This window comes from Microtus pennsylvanicus, chromosome X, assembly GCF_037038515.1.
Source record: "Microtus pennsylvanicus isolate mMicPen1 chromosome X, mMicPen1.hap1, whole genome shotgun sequence".
Classification (NCBI taxonomy): Eukaryota; Metazoa; Chordata; class Mammalia; order Rodentia; family Cricetidae; genus Microtus; species Microtus pennsylvanicus.
This window is the reverse complement of record NC_134601.1, coordinates 102,545,312-102,567,680: the sequence shown is the minus strand read 5'-3', so window position 1 is coordinate 102,567,680 and position 22,369 is coordinate 102,545,312. Positions and strand designations below refer to the sequence as shown.

The window sequence follows — 22,369 nt, the reverse complement described above, 5'->3', positions numbered from 1 at the left end:
AACTTTGGTGCATGTTGTTTTAAAACCACAAAGACCTAAAGAGAATGTCTGAGTGGATAAAATGTAGAAAGTTGAAAATGCAGTTTTCCAAAATGTTGTCATTCTAAATTTAATCTATCTAGCCCCATCAAATTCTTCAGTATAATTTCGAGTTGCATCTTTCCTGTTCCATTTGATACTACTGAACCCTCAAATCATGAAAAGGAGAGATACTTTTAGGAACACTTAACATGAAGTTAGCCAATGATTCTTGATCTATCAATGTCTTCCACAACCAGTATTTATACAAATCTCAAGTGGGTAACCCAGAAGTTTATTTTATCAACTTAAAAATCAATAGAAAGGTATTGGGTAATCCTCCTATTAAACTGCAAAACTTAGCCATACTTTCATCAATAAAGCATTTAAAATAAATTGGTACCTGGCACATAAATTACCATCCCTATTACCAAACCATTCCTAATAGTAAATGATACTACTTTGAGCCACTGCATAATTTATTTCAACTTTTTCATAAGTTTTCTCATAGTTTAAATTTAAATTTAAAAAGTCAATAGGCCCACAAATTATTGATTTCTTACTCTTTCTCCTTACAAAGATAAAGATTTCTCCAAAAATCTTGTTTATATTTGTAAGTTTTCTTTTCTCTATACACAGGAATATTTGAAATTACTGTCCATATCATGCCATTAGTCTCTTCTCTGTTGGAGATTGTTAGTTGTCCTTAAATTAACTGTACTCTTTCAGTTGTCATTAGCTAGTTTTTCCTTATTCCCTGCTTAGTTGTTGTAATGATAAAAATGATTTCAAGCCTGCAACCTGAGAAACACGTTGATTGAGCTTAAGGTATTTTAAACCAAACCGTAGCATATGGATAATTAATTTTCAGTTTAAATTCCACTTTGTGTTTCCATCTAGTGCTTTTATTTTGATGACTGAGATTCCATAGTCAAGATTAACAGATGTTTACAATGCTATCTGTGTAAACATGTGCATTGTTATGTGATTGTATATGTACAGGCTGAAGTAATATTTAACCAAAAAAGCTGATATTTTATTATCAATAAAGTATGATAAAGGATTATAAAGTCTTTCAAAATCTAGTGAATCAGTTTGTAATTTATTTTAATTTTGTTCAGTTTTTTTTATTCTTTGTCGGCTTGTGATATAAGTGACCATTATTGCCAAAGCTTCAATAGAGCTTTAATTCTCGTTAATCCTTCAATTTTTCAACAAAACACAATTAATAGTTGTTAAGCAATTTAAAAGAATATTAAAATATCAAGGAAAACAACGTGTTGTCCTTCTCAGTTTCTCTGTCTCTTCTTTCTTTGTGTCCATTTATCTGTTTATTAAAGTTTTCTATGTTCTATCTTCTATGTATTTTTGTGTAACTGCACGGTCATGCTAAAGTTCTTAATATATAAAGGTAAGTAAAAGATTAAATTGTGCAAATAATAATTGATATATGCTTCACTAATGTCATAACTTCATTTGTACTATTTTCTGTATATTCTAAAACTTATCTTGTGTTCATTGCCTAATATAATGTGACATAATTATGATTCTAAATTTGATGTGCTCACAAATTTTCTTTAATTAAATAAAATATTTTATTTGACAATTAAGATGATTTTCAATCATTGCCTTCAACTAGCATAGTAAATGTTTCATAATTCAATTTTGAAAAGCAAGAATTAGTACATTAAACTGAACTTTAATTATTTACGAGTTTATTTTCTCATGCATTTTGCTTGTTGTTTTATGAGGCAGGGCTTAATCATGGAGGTCTGACTGATCCCAACTCCAATTCTTCTAGATCAGCCTCCAATGTACCCAAATTGCAGATGTGCATCACCACACCCAGGTCTAAGTGAGCTTTGAAACAACAGACACTTCCATATCATCCATTTCTTCAGATAATTTGCATAATAATTCAAAATAATGTACAATGAAAACATGGCATTGAAAACTTTCACTGGTTAGCAAGAATGTCTTTCTCATTAGAATTTGAAACCATGCAATGCAGGTGAACTAGGGAATTATTAAAGAGAGCAATTAGGTTTTACTAGTTTTTCATATATAGAATAGTAATCACATATACATTAAGTGACTGATTTTTTTTCTTGCAAATAGTTGAAATAATTAGGTTGATTATTTTATCAATTTAATTGTGAAAAGTGATTATGATAAGTCAATGTGCAAGATGTCTTAAAATTTTGTAATGTATATAATAACCATCCTGTCATATAAAAGCATCAGGTCATATTTGCTATGCAAAATGCAGACTAAGGTATTGGTAATTTCAAAGACTGAAAAAGTCTGTTTGGGAAAAGCATATCACTGATTAGATAATGCTATATTCAGATAAAAGAGATAGTAAAAAGTGGTTTAAAATAATAAATAACTGATAGAGAATCTTGAAATTCTATATAAAACCCACTTAATATTTCTTTTTATTTTTATTTTTTTTTTAAATATTTATTTATTTATTATGTATACAATATTCTGTCTGAATGTATGTCTGCAGGCCAGAAGAGGGCACCAGACCCCTTTACAGATGGTTGTGAGCCACCATGTGGTTGCTGGGAATTGAACTCAGGACCTTTGGAAGAGCAGGCAATGCTCTTAACCACTGAGCCATCTCTCCAGCCCCACTTAATATTTCTTAAACACAAAGGGATACCTAGAAAATTTTTCTTAAAAAAATGATCTAAAATTTAAAATGCATGTGAATGAGACTGTTTTATGACTAATCTATATGTCACCCAATAAAATCTTTGAATAATCACATTTTGAATACTTTTGATGAGATGGTATTCCATATAGACCTTTCTAGTTAATAATGAATAATAAATCTTATCAATTGTCCTGGCTAAAAGAAAATAAATCTACACTTGTAACAAAAGTCTATCAATAAATCAAAAGTTGCCTAAACTAAATTAAGATGTGGTATAACTATAAAATATGTGTACATTTTGAATATTTGTTTTTAAATAGAGAGTGTAAAAGATAATTTTTATTTTTATTATTTAGAAGATAAAATTTTGGATTTATTTATAATAAGCTGATTTTTGTTTTTAATTCAACAATTAGATCATCTTAAATGACATTTATGACTTTCATTATACGTCTATCGAGATAGACTACTAATAATACTTTGCTTGAACTCAGAGAATAGATTTCATCATGAGATATTATATTTTAAGGCAATACTTATTTCAAAGAATATTTTAAATGTATGAGATAATGCATCACTATTTAGCATCTGCTTATTTATTTTCAGCAATAAAAAACTTGCTACTTCTAATAAAACTTGAAAAAGTCCCAATCCTAAACATGTCTTTATGTTAGCCAAATCTTAGTCTGCAAATACTTTCTACCTATTCATTTAGAGTATTTATTTTAAAGAACACTTGTAGTTTATAATCTCTAATTTGAATAATAGTCTTTTATCAAATGTAGAATGGTTTTATATCAAGAAATCTGGACCCTGTGCATTTTACTAAATACAGAACAAAACAAAATAAAACACCCCCAAACAGTTTTTAAGTTTCTATTCTTTGTGTGAATTTGTATTCATTTTTGCAACAGTATTTCCAAAAGTCTTTTTACATCAGTACTTTGGTATTAGCAACTTTCTATTGTTTTCATTTGGGTTTTATTTTTTATATAATGATATGCTCTTCATATCTTTTATCTATATTTTACATGTGAATTGCATAACATCAGTCACATCATTTGAATTTTCTGTTTAGGATTTGTGCATATTGGTAAATAAACTACTGAGGGTAGAGCATTTGTCTACCACATAAAATACTCTGTGTTTGATCTCAGACACTGTTTTATGTATCCATTTCTTGCTAGACTCTTTGCAACATTCATTTAGGTATGGCATTACAATGTTATAGTAACGTTTACTTACTTTTCTAGAAAAAAAATATATTGGAGGACATATTCCATAGCAGAAATGTCTATGGTTAAAATGAAACAAAGCTGTTTTAATAGTTGATAGATCTTGTCTCACTGATTCTGAAGATATTTCTCTAAATAGGTCCTAATAAAAATACTTCAGAAAACAAAACAGATGTACATTAGCCTCTTCATTGAGAATATTTTCTATAATACACGCTAATAGATCAAATTTTCTTTCCAGTTTGATAAAGTTTACCAAATTGTCATCAAATTTTTCCATACTAACATTAAAAATAAATTAATTTATTTTTCTCTAATTATTTGAAAAAAAACATGAAACCAAGAAGTATTTTTCTTCCAGAAACATTTCCAAAATAGTAACATCAGGCAATGGCTATAATTTAAAGATAAGCATTTGAGGCAAGATATATTGAGCATTAATTTGTGTCACATAGGTGCATAGGAATTTGGGAGACAATGATAATAGATGTTTACTGACCATTTATTTTACATCAGATAAACTTTTAACACACTTGCTCCTCAAAACATTTGTATGAAGTAGTTGTTGCCCCCCCTGTTACTAATAAAATATTACATGCCCTAGAAAAGATAAAAGCAAATGTTGGCTAAGATTACTCATCTAGTGTGTAAAGCCTAATATCTATATAAAAATATGTTCATTATTAGAAGATGAGGGACATTATAAGTATCTTGAGAGACAATAATACAGAGGGACCAAATGGTCTACAAAGAAATCCTATATCAGGAAGATGTAAATAAAGCCTAGAATATTCCTCGAGAAAAGATTAAGAGATGAATTATAGAAGGAGCCTGTGCATTCATTTCCTGGGTGCTCACACCCAAACAATCACACAAAACTATCTTAATTATAACACTGTTGGGTCCATAGCTTAGGTGTCTTTTCCAGCTAGCTCTTGTATCTTAAATTAACCCATTTCTCTTAATCTGTGTATCGCAACAAGGTTGTGACCTACTGGTAAGGTTCTGTCATTCCGGAGTTGTTTTCCTTAGGCATCTCTCTAACTCTGCCCACTCTCTTTATTTCTGTTCATATTTCCCACCTGGCTTCACTCTGCTAAACCATTGGCCAAAACAGCTTTATTAATTAGCCAATATAACAGCACATATACTGGAGGACTTCACACATCATCTGCCCTTTTCTGTCCAGTTAAAAAGAACAGTTTAAACTTTAACATATAAAAATAACACATGCAAAACAATTACTATGCAAGAATTATAGTTACAATATTTAGTCCATTTACATTTGGCAAATTAAGGAAAATCAATAACTTGACTAGCATTCTGGAGCCTATTTCTTGTTTGTTTTTAGTAGTTGTGTAAGGTTCTTGTGCAGAAAAAAATGCAATTGCATTAGTGCTTAGTCAGGGGCATATTGATTTGGGTACATTGCGCTGGATGGAACTGGTTGGTAAGGAAGGGAGTTGGACACCTTTTTGGAGATCTTTGGTACTACTGGGACTACAAAGAAAGTGTACCTTAGGCAATTGATTTATATTTGATATTTATTAGATCCAAAGATAGGCAAGATCTGACAATGTATCCAAGAATATGATTTGTCTTTTGAGAATGGTTGTCTGCGAATAGAAATGTGATCTTAACAAAATAAGGTAAAATGATGTCCTATATACTTTGAGGAAAAGATAATAAGCTTAAGTAAGAAACTAATTATCTCTTGAAAAATTTAGACTGGAATGCAAAAGTAAAATTCATACCTAAATGTGACAATTTGAAAGGCATTGGACTTCAAAAAGCAATTAATTAGATATGGAAGATGAATTTTAACAGGGCCAGAGAAACCACATACTGAGCTCTTGAAATTGCTGTGTTTGAGTTTGTGGACAGGTGATAAGCTAGCAAAAAAGCAGGTGGAGAAAAAATGTAAATCTGACCACAAATAGACTCATTATTTTGGTATCTATTTAGTGAAAGGTTTGCTTTAAACATTCATTTTCTATCCATAAAGTCATGTTGAACAATATGTTATTCTCACAGAGTATCAGCAAAGGTGAAAAATAATTTAAATTACCACAAGACAGGTATTACATATACATTTGCAGCCTATATTCACATGAACTGAGGTGGTATTATGATAATTGAAAGCTTTTAGTTTCTATCCTTCCAAAACTTATGGCATTTCAAATGACAAAACACAATTAAAATTAGAAGAAATACTACTATAATAAGTTATTTTAAAATGGCCCTTTAAATCCTTCATGGGACAGGGAGAAGAACATTGAAGATGTGTCATTATTAACATTTCTTGTTACAGTGATGCTGTTATGAATAGCAATTGTTTATTTAGTGTCCAACTAGTAACAGACTACCATAAAATACTCAGTTTTCCCTTGAGGTCTAATACAAATTTTTGCTCAGAACGTTTCATCTAAAAATGATAATATCATTTAATAATATCATCTAAAAATGATAATATCATGCTATTACTGGGAATATGGCTAGGAAAGAACAGAAAGGAACCAAAACTCATAAAATTAACCTAAACTTGGGAATAAAATGCATGGGTGTTTTCTTATTTCCATAACATGAAATAATTATGGAAGAAAACCATATTTTCTTTGCTATCTGTTAGTTTTTAAAATTGGTCGGGTGAAAAATAATTCCTAGTGTTATAATCTTAAAAAATTTAAATACTACATAATGTTTAAAAGGAAAAAGAAGTACACTTTAGCCGGGCAGTGGTGGCGCACGCCTTTAATCCCAGCACTCGGGAGGCAGAGGCAGGCGGATCTCTGTGAGTTCAAGACCAGCCTGGTCTACAAGAACTAGTTCCAGGACAGGCACCAAAGCTACAGAGAAACCCTGTCTCGAACCCCCCCCCCCAAAAAAAAAGAAGTACACTTTATTAACAGAACTTGAAGGATTGCCTGTTTTTCTGGATATTTTATTTTCAATGTCTTTTCATGCATTTTCAAGTGTTTCGTGCAGGAAATCAAAGGATTATTAAAAATGTTGAGACCATGATCACTATCAATTTCCGATTTAAATATGTTGTGAATATGTGAAATATTTGGGTTTTAGTCATAAGGATATATTTGTGCCACCTAAGAAAACATTCCTGGTGCAAGTTTATGTTGATTTATAAGGACATGCCAGGAATTTATACCATTCTAAATATAGCATTTGAAATATTTAAACAGATTGCCACATGGTTTTTCTAAAAATTTTTCCCAAGTTTACTGTTATTGATTAATGTGGCAATTTTGGAAAGACATATTTATTTAAGTTTATACTAACATAATGCCTAAAATAAGGTAAATTTTAACTTTAAAGTAATAGAAATTAACACAGACAAATATGTGTAAATTGACTGTCTTGCTATTCTGCAATGATAAATCACATTATCTTGCATGTATGTTCAGCTCTGATGACAAGTATTTCTCCATATATGCATTCTCAGGTACTTTCCCAGTTGTAGTTCAAAACCTTCATAAACTTTAATATGGAAACGTAATGCATGTCATTATTTTAGCAACAGGGGGCTGAATAAATGTGTTTCATTTGGTTTATGTTTCTAATAAAAAGTAATCTTGATTTAAATTAGCACTATCTTTTTTTTTTTAGGCCTCCATTCCTTTGAAGGAATTGGAGCAGTTTAACTCAGATATACAAAAATTGCTTGAACCACTGGAGGCTGAAATTCAGCAGGGGGTGAATCTGAAAGAGGAAGACTTCAATAAAGATATGGTAAATTGGTTATGATGAAAGTGTGAATGAACTGGGAATGAAAATGAGTAAATATTTGGAAAGAAATATTATAACTTATGTCTCCAACTGAATTCTCAGAATACCAACATTCACATAGTATTATTATAAATGATTTTATTAAATGAAAAGTATTCCTTTTGACATGCTATTATACTTGCCAAATTACCATCTTATGAACATATGGGAACACTTTGAACTTCTAATAAATAGTTCAATTGTATTTTGGCTCACTTTTTCATTTTCAAATTCAGAAGGCAAAATGTAAAAGAAAATAGGAGTCATTCTGGATGTAAACTAAAATATAATAGAAATTATAGTCTTATATATACCTGATGCTTTTGGTAATAGAAAGGACAGTTGTGTGAAATGTAAAATTGTCCATCAAAGTTTCTAAAAAAGTGGTTTTTACAAAAGATTTAAGAAAATGCTGAATATACATATCTATCTATCTATCTATCTATCTATCTATCTATCTATCTATCTATCTATCTTATTCAATGGGAATAAAACATATGTACATGTGGCCTTTACATCTGTACATCAAGAACATATTCCTCCAATCCTTGTTAATTTTAAAATATCTTTTATATTTTTCTCTGGCTTGACTATATCTGCGTCACATCACTATTCACCGAGTGTATTTATGCTGCATTCACTTTACTTTTTCACATGTTCTCTTCCCCTTTTCCGCTACCATTACCACTGTAGCATACTTAACCTTTATAGGGGTCACAATAGAGATTTTCATATATGTGTCAATGCTAGAGTTGTATTAGACTATGATTAAAAACAGCATTGGAGGAAATATATGATTTTTTGATGCTAGATAATATAGAGCAATTGGAGAAATATTTCTGCCCAGTACTCTTAGCCTCTCTCGTAGCAATTCTAACTTTTGGGAGCTATCCTAATCAGTACCCCTTATGTAAGAAATTTAGAGGTCTTCACCTCTCAACTCATGGAAAGAAAGACAGGAAGAAATTTCCCAAAATTCTGAGATCCAGCTACCTTTACTTCATGTCAAAGAAGAAATTCCAGGGTAAAGATGTCAGAGAATGTTGTTACTTCTCAGTCTCAGTAACAACCTGCCACAGAATACTCACTTAGGGAAACAAATTAGTTTTATTTGTTTACTTCTAATGAAAACTGTACAAAATAATCCCATTTCCTTTAACCACAATGGATAAGTCTGCTGTTGTGTTTCAAAATTTAAACATGTCATAGATTTACATATATTACATTTATTACAATACATAATAATATAAATGTTTACATAAATGTGCTTTTTGAAGTTTGTGTGTCATTTGTCATTAGCTCATTGGCATACCTGCATACCATTGCATACTATGCCTTTGTCGCAGATATTTTTCATATTTAGAGTTGAATGGTAAGAAACCAGAGATGCACAAATGTAATCAATATTGCAATAAGATTGCAACAGCACTTTTTCAAATAATATCTTAAGCAAAATAAAATTAAACTATTTTTCTTAGAGAAGAAAACTGAAAAAAATTCAAAGTTATTTTAATACATACTAGTAGTATTATTTTGTTTGCTTAAACCTAGCATAATTATGTGTCATTTTAGAAATTAATCTTTTTCAATATTTTACAAATTTCCCCATTGTTTTTATTAATATTCCAGATACTAAATTTGACCACTTAGGTTTAAATAAAAATCATAGATTAGTATGTAAAATCTACTGTACAGATGTAGATAGTTACTATTGGAAGCACAAGATTAGTTTATTTCCCTATACATTTTAAATATATTTAAAAGTAATATAAACAAAATCCAAAAGAATATTTTATAGTAAATTATAACTTCTATGATCTAAAGTGCCTTACACTCCAAATTCATACATATGCCACTCAAAATTTGTTCTTTAGAAGAGTTACACATAAACTTTGTTTTTTTATATAAGCATAAAAGAAATATTCTGAGCATATTTTTATGACAGCATTCCCTAAAAATTGTAAACTCAATTTTTGTGTGTATTTAAATATGTTTATCTTTGTTCACAATGTACAGCATTTTAAGAATCAAAATGAAGACTGTACTTGTTGTTTTTAATCAGAGTGAAGACAATGAGGGTACTGTAAATGAATTGTTGCAAAGAGGAGACAACTTACAACAAAGAATCACAGATGAGAGAAAGCGAGAGGAAATAAAGATAAAACAGCAGCTGTTACAGACTAAACATAATGCTCTCAAGGTATTAGAGCTCAAATTCTAATGTGCTTTGCCTGTGATTTTGTATGTATAGGGTAAAAAACAACGTACATAAAGAAAAATCTGTTTAAGAATTTTAGTTACCAGAAAATTACTTTTATCTATTAATGTGTGTGCTTTATTTATGATTTCCTTATGCAACCAGTTTTCAGAGATATGTGACATAACCTTTGTTTTGTTCTTTTTCTTAGTAATATTGCAAGCTATACAAAAGTATTATTCACAGTATTTAAAATTTTATTTTCAAATATGTTTTATTTCTATAAGCTGGTGTTATGTTTGTCTTGATTGCCAGAATAATCAATTGTTATTCCCTCCACTGTTGCAGTTTCTATATGGTAGGTCTAGTATTTTGGTAACTGTTTCTTTAGTAGGGCCAGGATTTTGATCATTAAAAATCATAATCTTCACTCTGCTTATAACAGATACTTTGTAAAAGCAGACATCTAGGAATCTACAAGAGCCTAATTTCCTTTATATAGAAACCCTCAAAAGTGTTCAGACTGCACTTGAAAAATACTATCATCTTTAGTATATGCAGTCAAGTATCCTTGTGACCCATCTGTACTGTGCAAGAGCAGAATAACTTGATTTTGCTCTAATGCTGTCTATGCAGTCCTTGAGATGGAACTAGATATGCTAAACATTTTGTGAAGCATTATTTTTGTGTATGTTTTGCAATATTATCTATTTTCCTTAATGGCTTATTTCTAATACTGCTAATAGTAATATATTTCATCGTGAATCATTGCTTTAAACCTATATGGCTATATAGATAGATTCACCTAGTAGGTGAATGAAGTCTGCTTTCTACATGCAAATAAGTGTGTAGGATCTTTTTTCCTTATTGTTAAGCAAGTAAACACTGCTGAGAATGTAATTACACAAACTTGTGCCTGAAAGGAATCAACAAGGAGAGTCTAATTGGCCAGCAGGTGTTCTGAAGGTAACTGCTGATAAATACAGTAAATAGAAAAGATCTCTTCCTTTCGAGAAATACAAGAGCAAATCATAATATACACAGAACATCAGAAACCTGTGTAATTCACACTCTTCTGTGACAAAAGCTTTTGGAAGTTTATAGATTAGTCACACGAGGATATATGTACTATTGATCAGTAGTATCTAGAGGTAATCTTCCATAATCTAACAAATACATACTTTTTAAAAAAATAATATTCTATTTTGCACATTACCTCTTTCTACTGAAACCAAAAAAAAACTATCAGATTTATAACCTTCAAGTCCTTTATCCAATATGTACATTGTATCATGAATAAGTCACTGTTCAATAAGTCCCAAAACTGAACCTTAGTATATTGTTAGGGGGAGCAGAATTCCATCTGATGCTTCCAAGGCATGTAGTACCTTTACATGGAGTTTAGAAATGACACACAAAGTACAAACTAAAAGAAATAGTAAATCTTAATGCCACAAGGAATTCATAAAAATCAACTTTGTTTACCTACCAACTTATACCAAATACAGTTATAGAGTTAACCAATTAGTTGTAATTACGTTATTATAAAATATTTTAAAAGAAGTTTGAAGTTTCCAAGGCAATGAAACATTCGGTTCTTTATTGGTATTTTTTAAAATTCATATTAACTTACATCAAAAGCACAATTGCTACTCTTTGATGAAATGAATCTGTAGGTAGACTTGTTGCATTTCAGTGGGGGTACAAACTGGTACTTTAGCTAATTCCATTGATTTCAGAAAATTTTGAGTGAACTTCTATGAGCCAGACAAATACTACTTTCTCCTTTGAAAATTTATTAAAAAAGTTTGTTTTTTTTATCACCAAGTTGATTGAAAACTCTTCACTCTTTTTGAAATAGCAATTATTTTTATACTTTGAATATGATCTCCTATAATAAAAATCCTGGCTAAGCTTGCATTGGAAGAAAAATTAGGGTTGTTTAATATTAATTTCATGTACAATTATAGCTCTACAAAGAATAGTTATACTTCTACACATAAACATGTAAAAAACTTTAAAATAACTAATTAAATTATTATAATGATTTCAATTTTATGTATATGGGTATTTTTCCTGCATGTTTTTCTGTGTACAATGTGTATGAATTGCCCACAGAGGCCAGAAGATGTTCTCTGATCCTCTGGGACTGGAGTTACAGATGGTTGCGAGCAGCTATAAGGGTACTGGGAGTCAAACCAGGACCTTCCAATCTTCATAACTACTGAGTCATTTCTGCAGTTTCCAAAATAACTAAAATTTTAAGCAACGATATTAATAACCTAACTTTATAGACATTTCTAAAATCATGAATGTATATAGTATGTGTTAACTTTGTTGATAAGCCCCAAGCTGAACATATACCTTTTAGAATTTTGTATTGATTTTTATTGAGCTCTACATTTTTCTCTGCTCCTTTCCATGTCTGTCCCATCCTCTTCAACCCTCTCCCAAGGTCCCCATACTCCCAATTTACTCAGGAGAATTTTAAGTACTTTAAAAGTCAAGTGTAGCTCAATGCTTTTGTAAGTAACTGGTTATATTCATTGAATTCATATATGAAATTGTTTCAAATGTACTATGAAATCATTTTCTTAGATAATTAAGACATAATTAAATGTCAAAAAGATTTGTAATCAAGTTTGAATAATATTTTGTGTTATTAATGTTTCTTAGCTTCTGTACATAGATCTTAAGGCATAAATACATAATTTAATAATTTGCCTCTGTGTTGTATTTACATGTGATTTTTACAAAGCAATTAAAAAGACAAGGTCTCAACTTAGTTTTCATAAATAACTGCAGAAAGAGTGTATTATCCACATATATTGATATTTTAATAATATCTGCATCATGAACAGGATTTGAGGTCTCAAAGAAGAAAAAAAGCCCTAGAAATTTCTCACCAATGGTATCAGTACAAGAGGCAGGCTGATGATCTCCTGAAATGCTTGGATGACATTGAAAAAAAATTAGCCAGCCTACCTGAACCCAGAGATGAAAGGAAAATAAAGGTAACGTTGTTTTAGAATGGCAATACTAGATTTTGCGGCTAGATTTTAACTACATTAACATAACCTACAATGGTCATGTATAAAATGTGTCTGGTTTCCTCTAGAAGCTTGCTCTGTGCTTTGATGTATTTCTTTGTATTGTGTTTTGTTTCAGTAACTGTATTGTACTGAGTGTTATTGAATTGACGTAATGTTGAATGAATAAAATGTTAGACAATGTGAAATGAATTATTAACTGTCATGTGTTTTCTGGCCCAATTGTAATTGACTCTGTGTATCTTTGTTCCAGATGAAGTAATGGCTTATCGGTACATGGACGACTTCTTTCTCGTGTTAGCACATTCATTTCATCAGAATATCTTTTCATATCACTGTCAAATCTCTAGAGATTTATTTGCAAATTGTCCAAAGATGTTTTCTTTCTGTTATTATTTTACACGTTTTATTTTGCTTCATTCTCTGTTGATTTCCTCAAACCTTTAAAAAAAAGTAGTCACTTACCCTCTAAATTATATTCTATATGAATCATCCCTAGTAAATAAGTGAAGAATCACTCTAAATTTGGGTCAATTCTCAAAGCACCAGAAAAATTCAAAAGAAACAGAATGCTAAGAAACATTTAATAATCTAATTAGAATATCTAAAACTGAGCATTCAAATGATACATAAAATTGTATTTGGCTTACTGGGTGAGGATGACAGTGACACCTTCCATTATTTCGAAATGATGAAAATACAAAAAAAAAAAAAGGAACAACAGCCTATGAAATTTCTGAGAGAAGTATTTGCTACTTGTAGGTCGGTTGATGTGGTTAGCTAACTGCCCTGGGCCCTGTATTGATTTTGCTCAATAGGAAATTGATCGTGAATTGCAGAAGAAGAAAGAGGAGCTGAATGCAGTGCGCAGGCAAGCTGAGGGCTTGTCTGAGAATGGGGCCGCAATGGCAGTGGAGCCAACTCAGATCCAGCTCAGCAAGCGCTGGCGGGACATTGAGAGCAGTTTTGCTCAGTTTCGGAGACTCAACTTTGCACAAATTGTGAGTTGTTACTGGCAAACCCAAGTTTGTGTTTGCAACTACTACTCTATTAACAGAAGCCTACTAACAGCACCAAAAATATAGGCTCAATAAGAAACTTCGATTGCACATTCTAAAAGTGAGTTGTTCCCCTCACTTTGGGCTTCTGTAACTCAAGAGCTTAATTTTCAAGATTAAAGACCAGAGGACAAGTGATAGGAATAGGACCCTTATTCAAAATGAAAGAGAAAATATAAACATCTTAATTTCTTTTGCTGCATCATTTTTCATAACATTGGCAATGTGAATTTGTCAATTTCTCATACATTTATTTACTTCACTGTCTAATTCAGAAATAGGCATTGCTTTCCTGAGATCATCCCATGCTAACTTTATTTTCCTGCTGTATATATTCTGAATAAAGGTATTTTATGAAATATGTTATTTTGACTTACATAAGGTCATCTCATTGACTTAGATATTACTACTACAGTCTTTACTCTTGGATTAAACACTTAGTGGGTCACATTCCTCATTATATGAAATAAATGGCTCAAGATAAGTTATTTGATGGAAGATTAAATAAAATTGTCATCACTAGAGCACTAGAATCCAAAAGGTAAAAAGAGTCCTTTTAAACGACAGAATGGACCATTTCTGATACCCTCTTGGAAAAGGCAGTTCAAAATTATGTAATCATTTTTTATTATTCATATCAGGGTAGAAGAAACAGAGACTTTTTGACCAATATACTTTTCTTCCTTACTCAAGTTCTTAGAAGGTAAAGAAGAATGACCACCTTCTGCATTTCCAGGAAGTACACATCACAAACCCAGGATATAAATGTCTGAGACAAAATGATTGTTTTGCTTTGTGTAACTAAAATCTTCATGGGATTCAATTCCAAAATGATATCGTTTCTATGATATTATTAATTTCATTTATTACAGTTATGCTGTAACATGCCTAAAGTAATTAAAATAACTGTTTTCTGAATGTGTATGGCACAATACATGGCATATTATTGTGGCTTCTTTTTATATTCTTAAGAAAGTTTCTAAGTATGTGGTTTTTTATGAAATTCAATAGTCTAAAGTTTAATTGCAGCTAAGTATTCCAAATAAATTGAAAACAAAATAATTTAAGAAATATTAGTCAGTCATGATGGTGCATGTCTGTAATTACTGCAGTTATGAGGTCTAGGTACAAGAACCAGGACATCAAGATCAGTCAACCTGCCTTAAAATATAAAAATTAAAAATAAAAATTGAAATACTGGAATTATTTTATTTTGAGTCTTAAGTTTAGCTGACTGAACATTAAAGTCTATGATCTTTCATATTTAATATTATAAGCATAATATTGCATAAATCGCTGAAGCTTACAATAGCAGGCAACAAACATGGTAGGATAATTTCTGTATATAAGGAAGCGTGTATGTTCATGTGTATGTGGTTGCAAATGTAGGTGTTGTTAAATGTGCATGTGTGTGGGTGCAGATTGAACTCTAAGTAAGAAAACAGCTTTGGGTGTTGTTGACCAGGTTCCAGCCAACGGTTCTTTAAGTTCCAAATATTGGTGGAAGAATGGGTTTCAGATTAGCCTGGAAACCAATGAGTTATCTAGGCTTATTTATCTACCATAAGACCCAAGAATAAATCCTCTTGCCTCTCTAATACTTAGAGTCCAAACATATACAACCATGTCAATAATAATAATATATAACATAATATGTAGCAAGTATAATATATACAATTAGATATAATATATATTATTAGATTAGATAATATGCATGTCTCTGGTACTCAAACTCAAATCCCAGCCATCATCCTTTCAAGGTGAGTATTTTCCTTTGGAACTACCTCCCTATGTCCTAGTAGAATAATTTTGCTTTTATTTGATAGAACAGTTATAAAACAGTTCTTAGCTTATTAAATTAGCTTATAGAAACTATTTTTTTTTGTTTTTAAGTTAGAGATTCAATATACACATTTTGAAGCAGTGACTTTTAAGCCATTAGGACAGTTAGGTTCATTATGAGTCATTTGTTTAAAATGAGAACAATATTTTTATTTTTTTTTAAAAAGAAAAAAATAAAACATTGAAAAAAGGATCAAAACAATAACCTTATCTAATCTATTGTGATCAATACACATTGATCTATGGCCAAGTATTTTTTATGCTGTCAAATAATATTAGCAGATATTTCAGACAAAACTTTTGTCTCAATCAATGAAGGGTATGCGTCTACACAAATTTTTTGATAAAGTTCTTATGAAATTTTCTTTCTTTTTTATTTATTTATTTTTTCAAGACTGAGTTTCTCTAGCTTTGCAGTCTGTTCTGGAACTAGCTCTTGTAGGTCAAACTGGCCTCAAAGTCACAGAGATCTGCCTGCCTCTGCCCCCCAAGCCCGAGTGCTAGGATTAAAGGTGTGCACTATCACCGCCCGGCTGATTAAGTTCGTATTAAATTTTGATCATCTTCATGAAAATAAAGACTAAGGTACAAGTATAAAGGCTTCATAAGATCCACAGCAAAAAAAGAACATGTATATATTTTAGTAAGAATATATTTATAAATTAGAATGTACTAAGGAAACTTTGCTTTGCTGAAAATTCTAAACGACTTGGAAATTAGAATAAAAAGTGTTCTATGGTACTCATCTGAAGGCTTCCAGACTGTAAAATTGGAGAACATGGTGAAAAGACAATATTTTATATAATTATGTGGCATTAATAACTTGGAATTGATTTCAGTTTACCTGACTTTTCACATGGCATGAAAATCTACTACTACTGAAGAACAACAGTGTGTCCATACCTATCTAGTCTTGAAGAAATTATGATATTAAATAATGAAGAAAGTCTAGTAATAGCTGAAGACTAATAATACTCACAGAAGACTTCATCAACAATAGATATTGATTACAATAGTTGTTACATGATCTTCAAAATGCTAGAGGCAATACATTCAGACATCAGCTAGTATTATGTATAGAAAACAAAAGTATTGATGTATTTACTTTTGAATAAAGGAATTAAAACAAAATTCTTTTGTTAAGGGGAAAATGAAGCCAAAGTAAAATAAGACATTCAGTTGAAATACATCAACTCTCTTCTTATTTCAACAGCCTCTAATTCCAATTTCTACTTTCGATGTCTTTCCAACAGCACTATAATCTTTGATGCTAAGTCACTAATGTCTCTTACACTTTCACAAAATTCTAGGAACTCTATTGTTTATCACCAATTATGGAATATTTATCTCCATTTCTGCTATTGTGCTGCTATACTCACATAAATATGTCTCTTCTATATTGAAGCACAGGGATTTCATTTTCATTCCAGAATTTTAAAAGTTTTATTTTTTTGGTGAACTCTTTTAAGTCTATAAGTTTGTATTTATTCCTACTCCTTTAGTCATCATTTCATTTAGGAACAATGAATACTGAATCTTTGACATACAATCTTTTAATAGTTTTAGCTTTAAAATACTTTATACATACAAAATGGGATATGGAGACTACTGCCCAAGAATCACTTTTATTACCAGTTCTCTGAAAGTAAGGATGCTATGGAAATGAATTTAAGACTAGGATCTTCAAAAGTGAATATGAACTGAGTTTCAATAATATATCAAGAAGGAAAGCTTTCATTATACCAGAGTAATCAGAAAAGGTATTGACAAGATCTACAGTATCAATTACCAAAACATTTTTCCCAAAAAGTTGTTGGATATTAATGTTTCATAATATTCACTTTAAAAATCACTAAAAACACAATGAAAATTATTCCTTAACTTACTATGTAAAATGTTTATACTGTAGACAGTTTTTCTACTAATTTATGAATTAAAATTTTGCATAGTATTTTCTTTTTCTTTCTTAAGCATTTAGTTTGATTATTTTGACATCCTCATATTGTTTTTATTGTTACTGAAATTATCCAAATTTATACCTAAGAGACAGAGGACATCAAATGAATCCAGTAGTTTCAGAATGTGGAAGGAATAAAGATTTATATTCAAGTATTTGGAGGAAAAACAGAATTAAGCAAAGTGTCCTTATCTTATAATGTCTCAAAATATCTAACATTAGAGTGCCCTAACTTTTATGAGAGGAATAGAATCTATAGGCCCTTATATTTGAACAGGTACAGTTGAAAGTGAAAATGCCATTTGAGATTGCTGATATGATTCATGTTTGATGGAGAACAATATGATGGAAAATAATGGAGAACAATTCATGTTTGATGGAGTTATAAGGAACTATTGTTTATATAAAAACATTATAGTGAAAGTATCAAGTTACTTTTATGCTTTCATTGCTTGTAACTGTCTTTTTTTTTTTTTAAGGAGAAAAGGGTTTATTTCATCTATTATAACTCTGAGGTCACCCATCATTACTGACAAAAGTCAGGGCAGGAACCCTGAGAAGCATGTGATTCAAAGGCCACAGAAGAGTGTTGTTAACGTCTTTCTCTATAGAGATTGCTTATCTGCTCTTTTCTATATCATGGGTCCACCTTCCCAGGGGTGGCACCACTCACAATGGGCTTGGCCCTCCCACATCAATCACTAGCTAAGAAAATACACTATAGACTTGCTTACAGGAAAATTTTTATATATTTTTCTCTTTATATTTTTATTATTTAAAACAATTTTTAATTTTAAATATATTTTGATCATATTCTTTTGCTCCTCAATGTCCTTACAAATCTTTTTTTTATTATGTATTTTTTTTATTGATAAAAGGAGAATAATGAAAAGAAAGAAAAGAAAAAAAAAACAAATTTCCACCTCCTCCCAGCCTCCCATTTCCCTCCCCCTCCTCCCATTCTTCTCCCCCTCCTCCCACCCCTCTCCCCTTCCCCCCACTTTTCTCCCCCTCCCTCTCCAGTCCAAAGAGCAGTCAGGGTTCCCTGCCCTGTGGTAAGTCCTAGGTCCTCCCCCCTCCGTCCATATCTAGGAAGGTGAACATCCAAACTGGCTAGGCTCCCACCAAGCCAGCACATTGCTTTGGGTCAAAACCGCGTGCCATTGTCCTTGGCGTCTCATCAGCCCTCATTGTTCGTCATGTTCAGAGAGTCCAGTTTTATCCCATGCTTTTTTTGGTAACAGTCCAGCTGGCCTTGGTGAGCTCCCAGTAGATCAGCTCCACTGTCTCAGTGGGTGGGTGCACCCCTCGTGGTCCCGACTTCTTTGCTCATGTTCTCCCTCCTTCTGCTCCTCCTTGGGACCTTGGGAGCTCTATCCAGTGTTCCAGTGTGGGTCTCTGTCTCTATCTCCATCCGTCGCCAGATGAAAGTTCTAGGATGATATGCATGATATTCGTCAGTATTGCTCTAGGATAGGGTCATTTCAGGTTCCCTATCAAACAGAAATACACAAAAAATTAATTTCAGTGCTCTTTTCCAACACCTTATGTAAAATAATGTCTGATCCTAGATTTCATACTTATTCACAAAGCACAATTTTTATATTCTATTTTCTACTACATAGTGAAGAGAAGTTACTCTTGAAAAAAAAGGGAAAGCATTTTCTTTACATAATGACACATAGATATTTTTATTCATGTTGAAGTTAAAACAAAGGTTATCAGCTGTCAATGCAACATCCTTGGAAAATAAACAATGTTCTTATTTAGAGACAAATTTTTTGTCTGTAAATGAAGTTGTGATTATAAAAGACTAATAGTAGTTGCCAAGGAAATAAATTATTGACCCAGGAGTCACTTGGTTATAGAATTTTCATCTGCTCAGCTTAAATGCTGTAATTAGCATATCACAAAGGTTAAGAGGGAAATTACATATGTTAAGATTCTATAAATCTATTTTTACTAGATTTTGATGATGGTAATAGTTTCTGCGATTTTGATAATATTTCTTGCTTCTTCTATTTGTGTGGCTTGATACTTCAGTGGATGTTAAGGAAAGAGATATATGTAAATCTAGAATGAATTTCTAAGAGCACAGTATAATGACTGATTTTCACCCCTCATTTTACAGTGCATGGGGATTCTGAATAAATATGAGTTCAGAGGAAACCCATTTTTCAAAATGCAGACATAAATAAATAATCATCTATGATACTGAACCTAATGGCTATGAAAATATTTTGAGAGAGTTAAAGGCAAGAATTATACATAGGTTTGTACTAGATGCATTATTGAGATAAAAATAAACTCCATGCCAAAGTTTTGAATCTTATGAGCTATCTTCATAATACCAAGGAGAATAGATAGGAAGAAAAGATAGGAAGAATAGATAGGAAGAAAAACAATTTCTGAGATGGCAACTGTTTAAGATTTCCTAAAATCATTAAGACTTCTCGTACTCCAACTGAGAAACTAAGCAAACCTCAAACATGTAAAATAATATATAGATAGATATAGACATATAAAGCCCAATATTATTAAAGTTAATGAATTCTAAAACTTGGATGTTTTTGGTGATTTTGAAAAGACATACAGATTTACGTACTACTAAAAAGAAACATTACAACTGATTTTAGAGCTTTGGTATAAACCAAAAATAGTGAACAAATAAAATACCTATGAACGTGCAGTTTAACATTTAAGGCAACTCTTCAAAATAAAGCTTTGAAGAGTGGACAGACAGCTCAGGATAACGTGGTTGTTGCACAAGCATGAGGAACTGAGCTTAGTCCCCAGAACCGAGAGAAAAATCCAGATATTAGGACATGAATTTGTGATCCTACTTAAGGCAGGTGGCTCTCTCAGGCTCCTCGACCACCCTGAATATTCTAGTTCATAAAAGAGACTGTTTAGAAAAGCAGGAATGATGGCATTTGAGGAACAATGACAGTGGCTAGGCTATTTCCTCTGCAAGAACACCTGTGCACACACCTGCACATACAATAAAACTGCAAAAAAAAAAAAACCATACTTATACACAAGCACACAAAGGGGTAATACTGAAATAAACTTATTTTCAGATGAGAAGTGAATTAACTAAGATAAGAATCTCACTGAATAGACATGGAAGTTTGTTCTAAACAGCAAAGTAACCAGAGGTGGAACATTTACCTAGCAGAGAAATAGAACAGATAAGAAACAGAAAAATCTGCGTAAGAACTACATCTTGCATACAAATAACTCATTTATAAATACACGAAACATAAGGGAATTAATATTCTTGGTACTGGTGCCATGTGACGAGCCTGAGAAAGGTATTCATTGGAGCTAGCCTCGTCTATTGTCCATCTGTTTCTTGGGAATCACTATTGATCATAGACACCTCCCTCGCTCCTTTAAGTGTGAAATGTTTCTGTGACCAGTCCTTCAAGCTGTAAGTTGAGATCACTACATCTTAAAAATCAACACCATTATTCTTCCATGAATGCCTTATTAACTCTATTTAATTTTCAGCCAAAAATCTTCATCCACTTTATCTATTATTAATATGAACAGGATCGTTATTTGAAAATATACATCATATATGTCACATCAAAACCTTGCAATTGATTCTTATTTATTTTAAAGTAAAATGCAAAGTACTTCCATAAATAATGAAACCTAATAGTACCAGGCTAGGTCACTGCTCAACTCTAACATTCTCATTGTATTGCTTTATTCTTTTCTGTCTAAAGTGATCTTCACTGAAACCTCAATACATCTTACATTACATGTTCTCTCTGCCTAAAGCATTCTTCCCTGTTTATCTGTATGGTTGTTTCCATTTTGGTCTTCAAGTATTTATTCAAAATATTCTTAACAAATCTCAATATCTTTCTCCTTCTCCCTCTCCCTCCTCCTCCCCCTCCCCCCTCCCTCCCTCCCTCCCTCCCCCCCCCCCTCTCTCCCTCTCTCTCTGTCTCCCTCTCCCTCTCTGTTAATCACTCTCCCACTCTTCTATCACGGGCACCAACAACACAGTTCCTACCTCCATAGTCACACTTTACAAATGTTTTCCCTATTTATTTTTATATGTAGCCTTTTTTGATAATTATCTCTCTGCAATGGAAGATAAATCTAACTGCAGAATAATTTTGCAGTTCTGTGTTCTAGAAAACAAATTGATAAATACATATACAATATATGTGTGCACATAATTCATGAGCTTGTTAATAAAATCCTTGATAAAATTTTGTAGGGTTAGAACTGGTATAAATTCACAGTGTATCTTAATAGTTTACAGTGACTTTTCGATATGACATAAATAGAGTATAAAATCTCTGAATTGTAGAAATACATATTTCTACTTATGTTAACCATTATGCATACTTCGTACACAAAATGGTTAACATAAGCAAGAACCTGAGCCATGAGAATATTAATTGAATTAACTAAGAATTCTAGGTAGTTATATTAACACAGGCCTTTTAGTTTACTGACTCTCACTAGCCCAAATACATTACTATGTATGAAATTAGATGGAATTATAAGTAGTCTTGGAAGTTAAAAGAACCTTCTGATTTTATGCACA

The 22,369-nt window shown here is 31.5% G+C and overlaps 1 protein-coding gene across 8 annotated transcripts in view; it reads left to right on the top strand.

The window, feature by feature from the left end:
• The window catches only part of Dmd (dystrophin), a 2,313,977-nt gene that overhangs the window by 1,071,891 nt on the left and 1,219,717 nt on the right, over window positions 1–22,369 (top strand). For all 8 annotated transcript variants that reach the window (XM_075957213.1, XM_075957212.1, XM_075957218.1 and 5 more), the window contains exons 38-41: window positions 7,537–7,659; window positions 9,758–9,895; window positions 12,754–12,906; window positions 13,761–13,943. In XM_075957213.1, coding sequence (XP_075813328.1) covers window positions 7,537–7,659; window positions 9,758–9,895; window positions 12,754–12,906; window positions 13,761–13,943 — 597 coding nt within the window. The remainder of the gene's footprint in view (window positions 1–7,536; window positions 7,660–9,757; window positions 9,896–12,753; window positions 12,907–13,760; window positions 13,944–22,369) is intronic.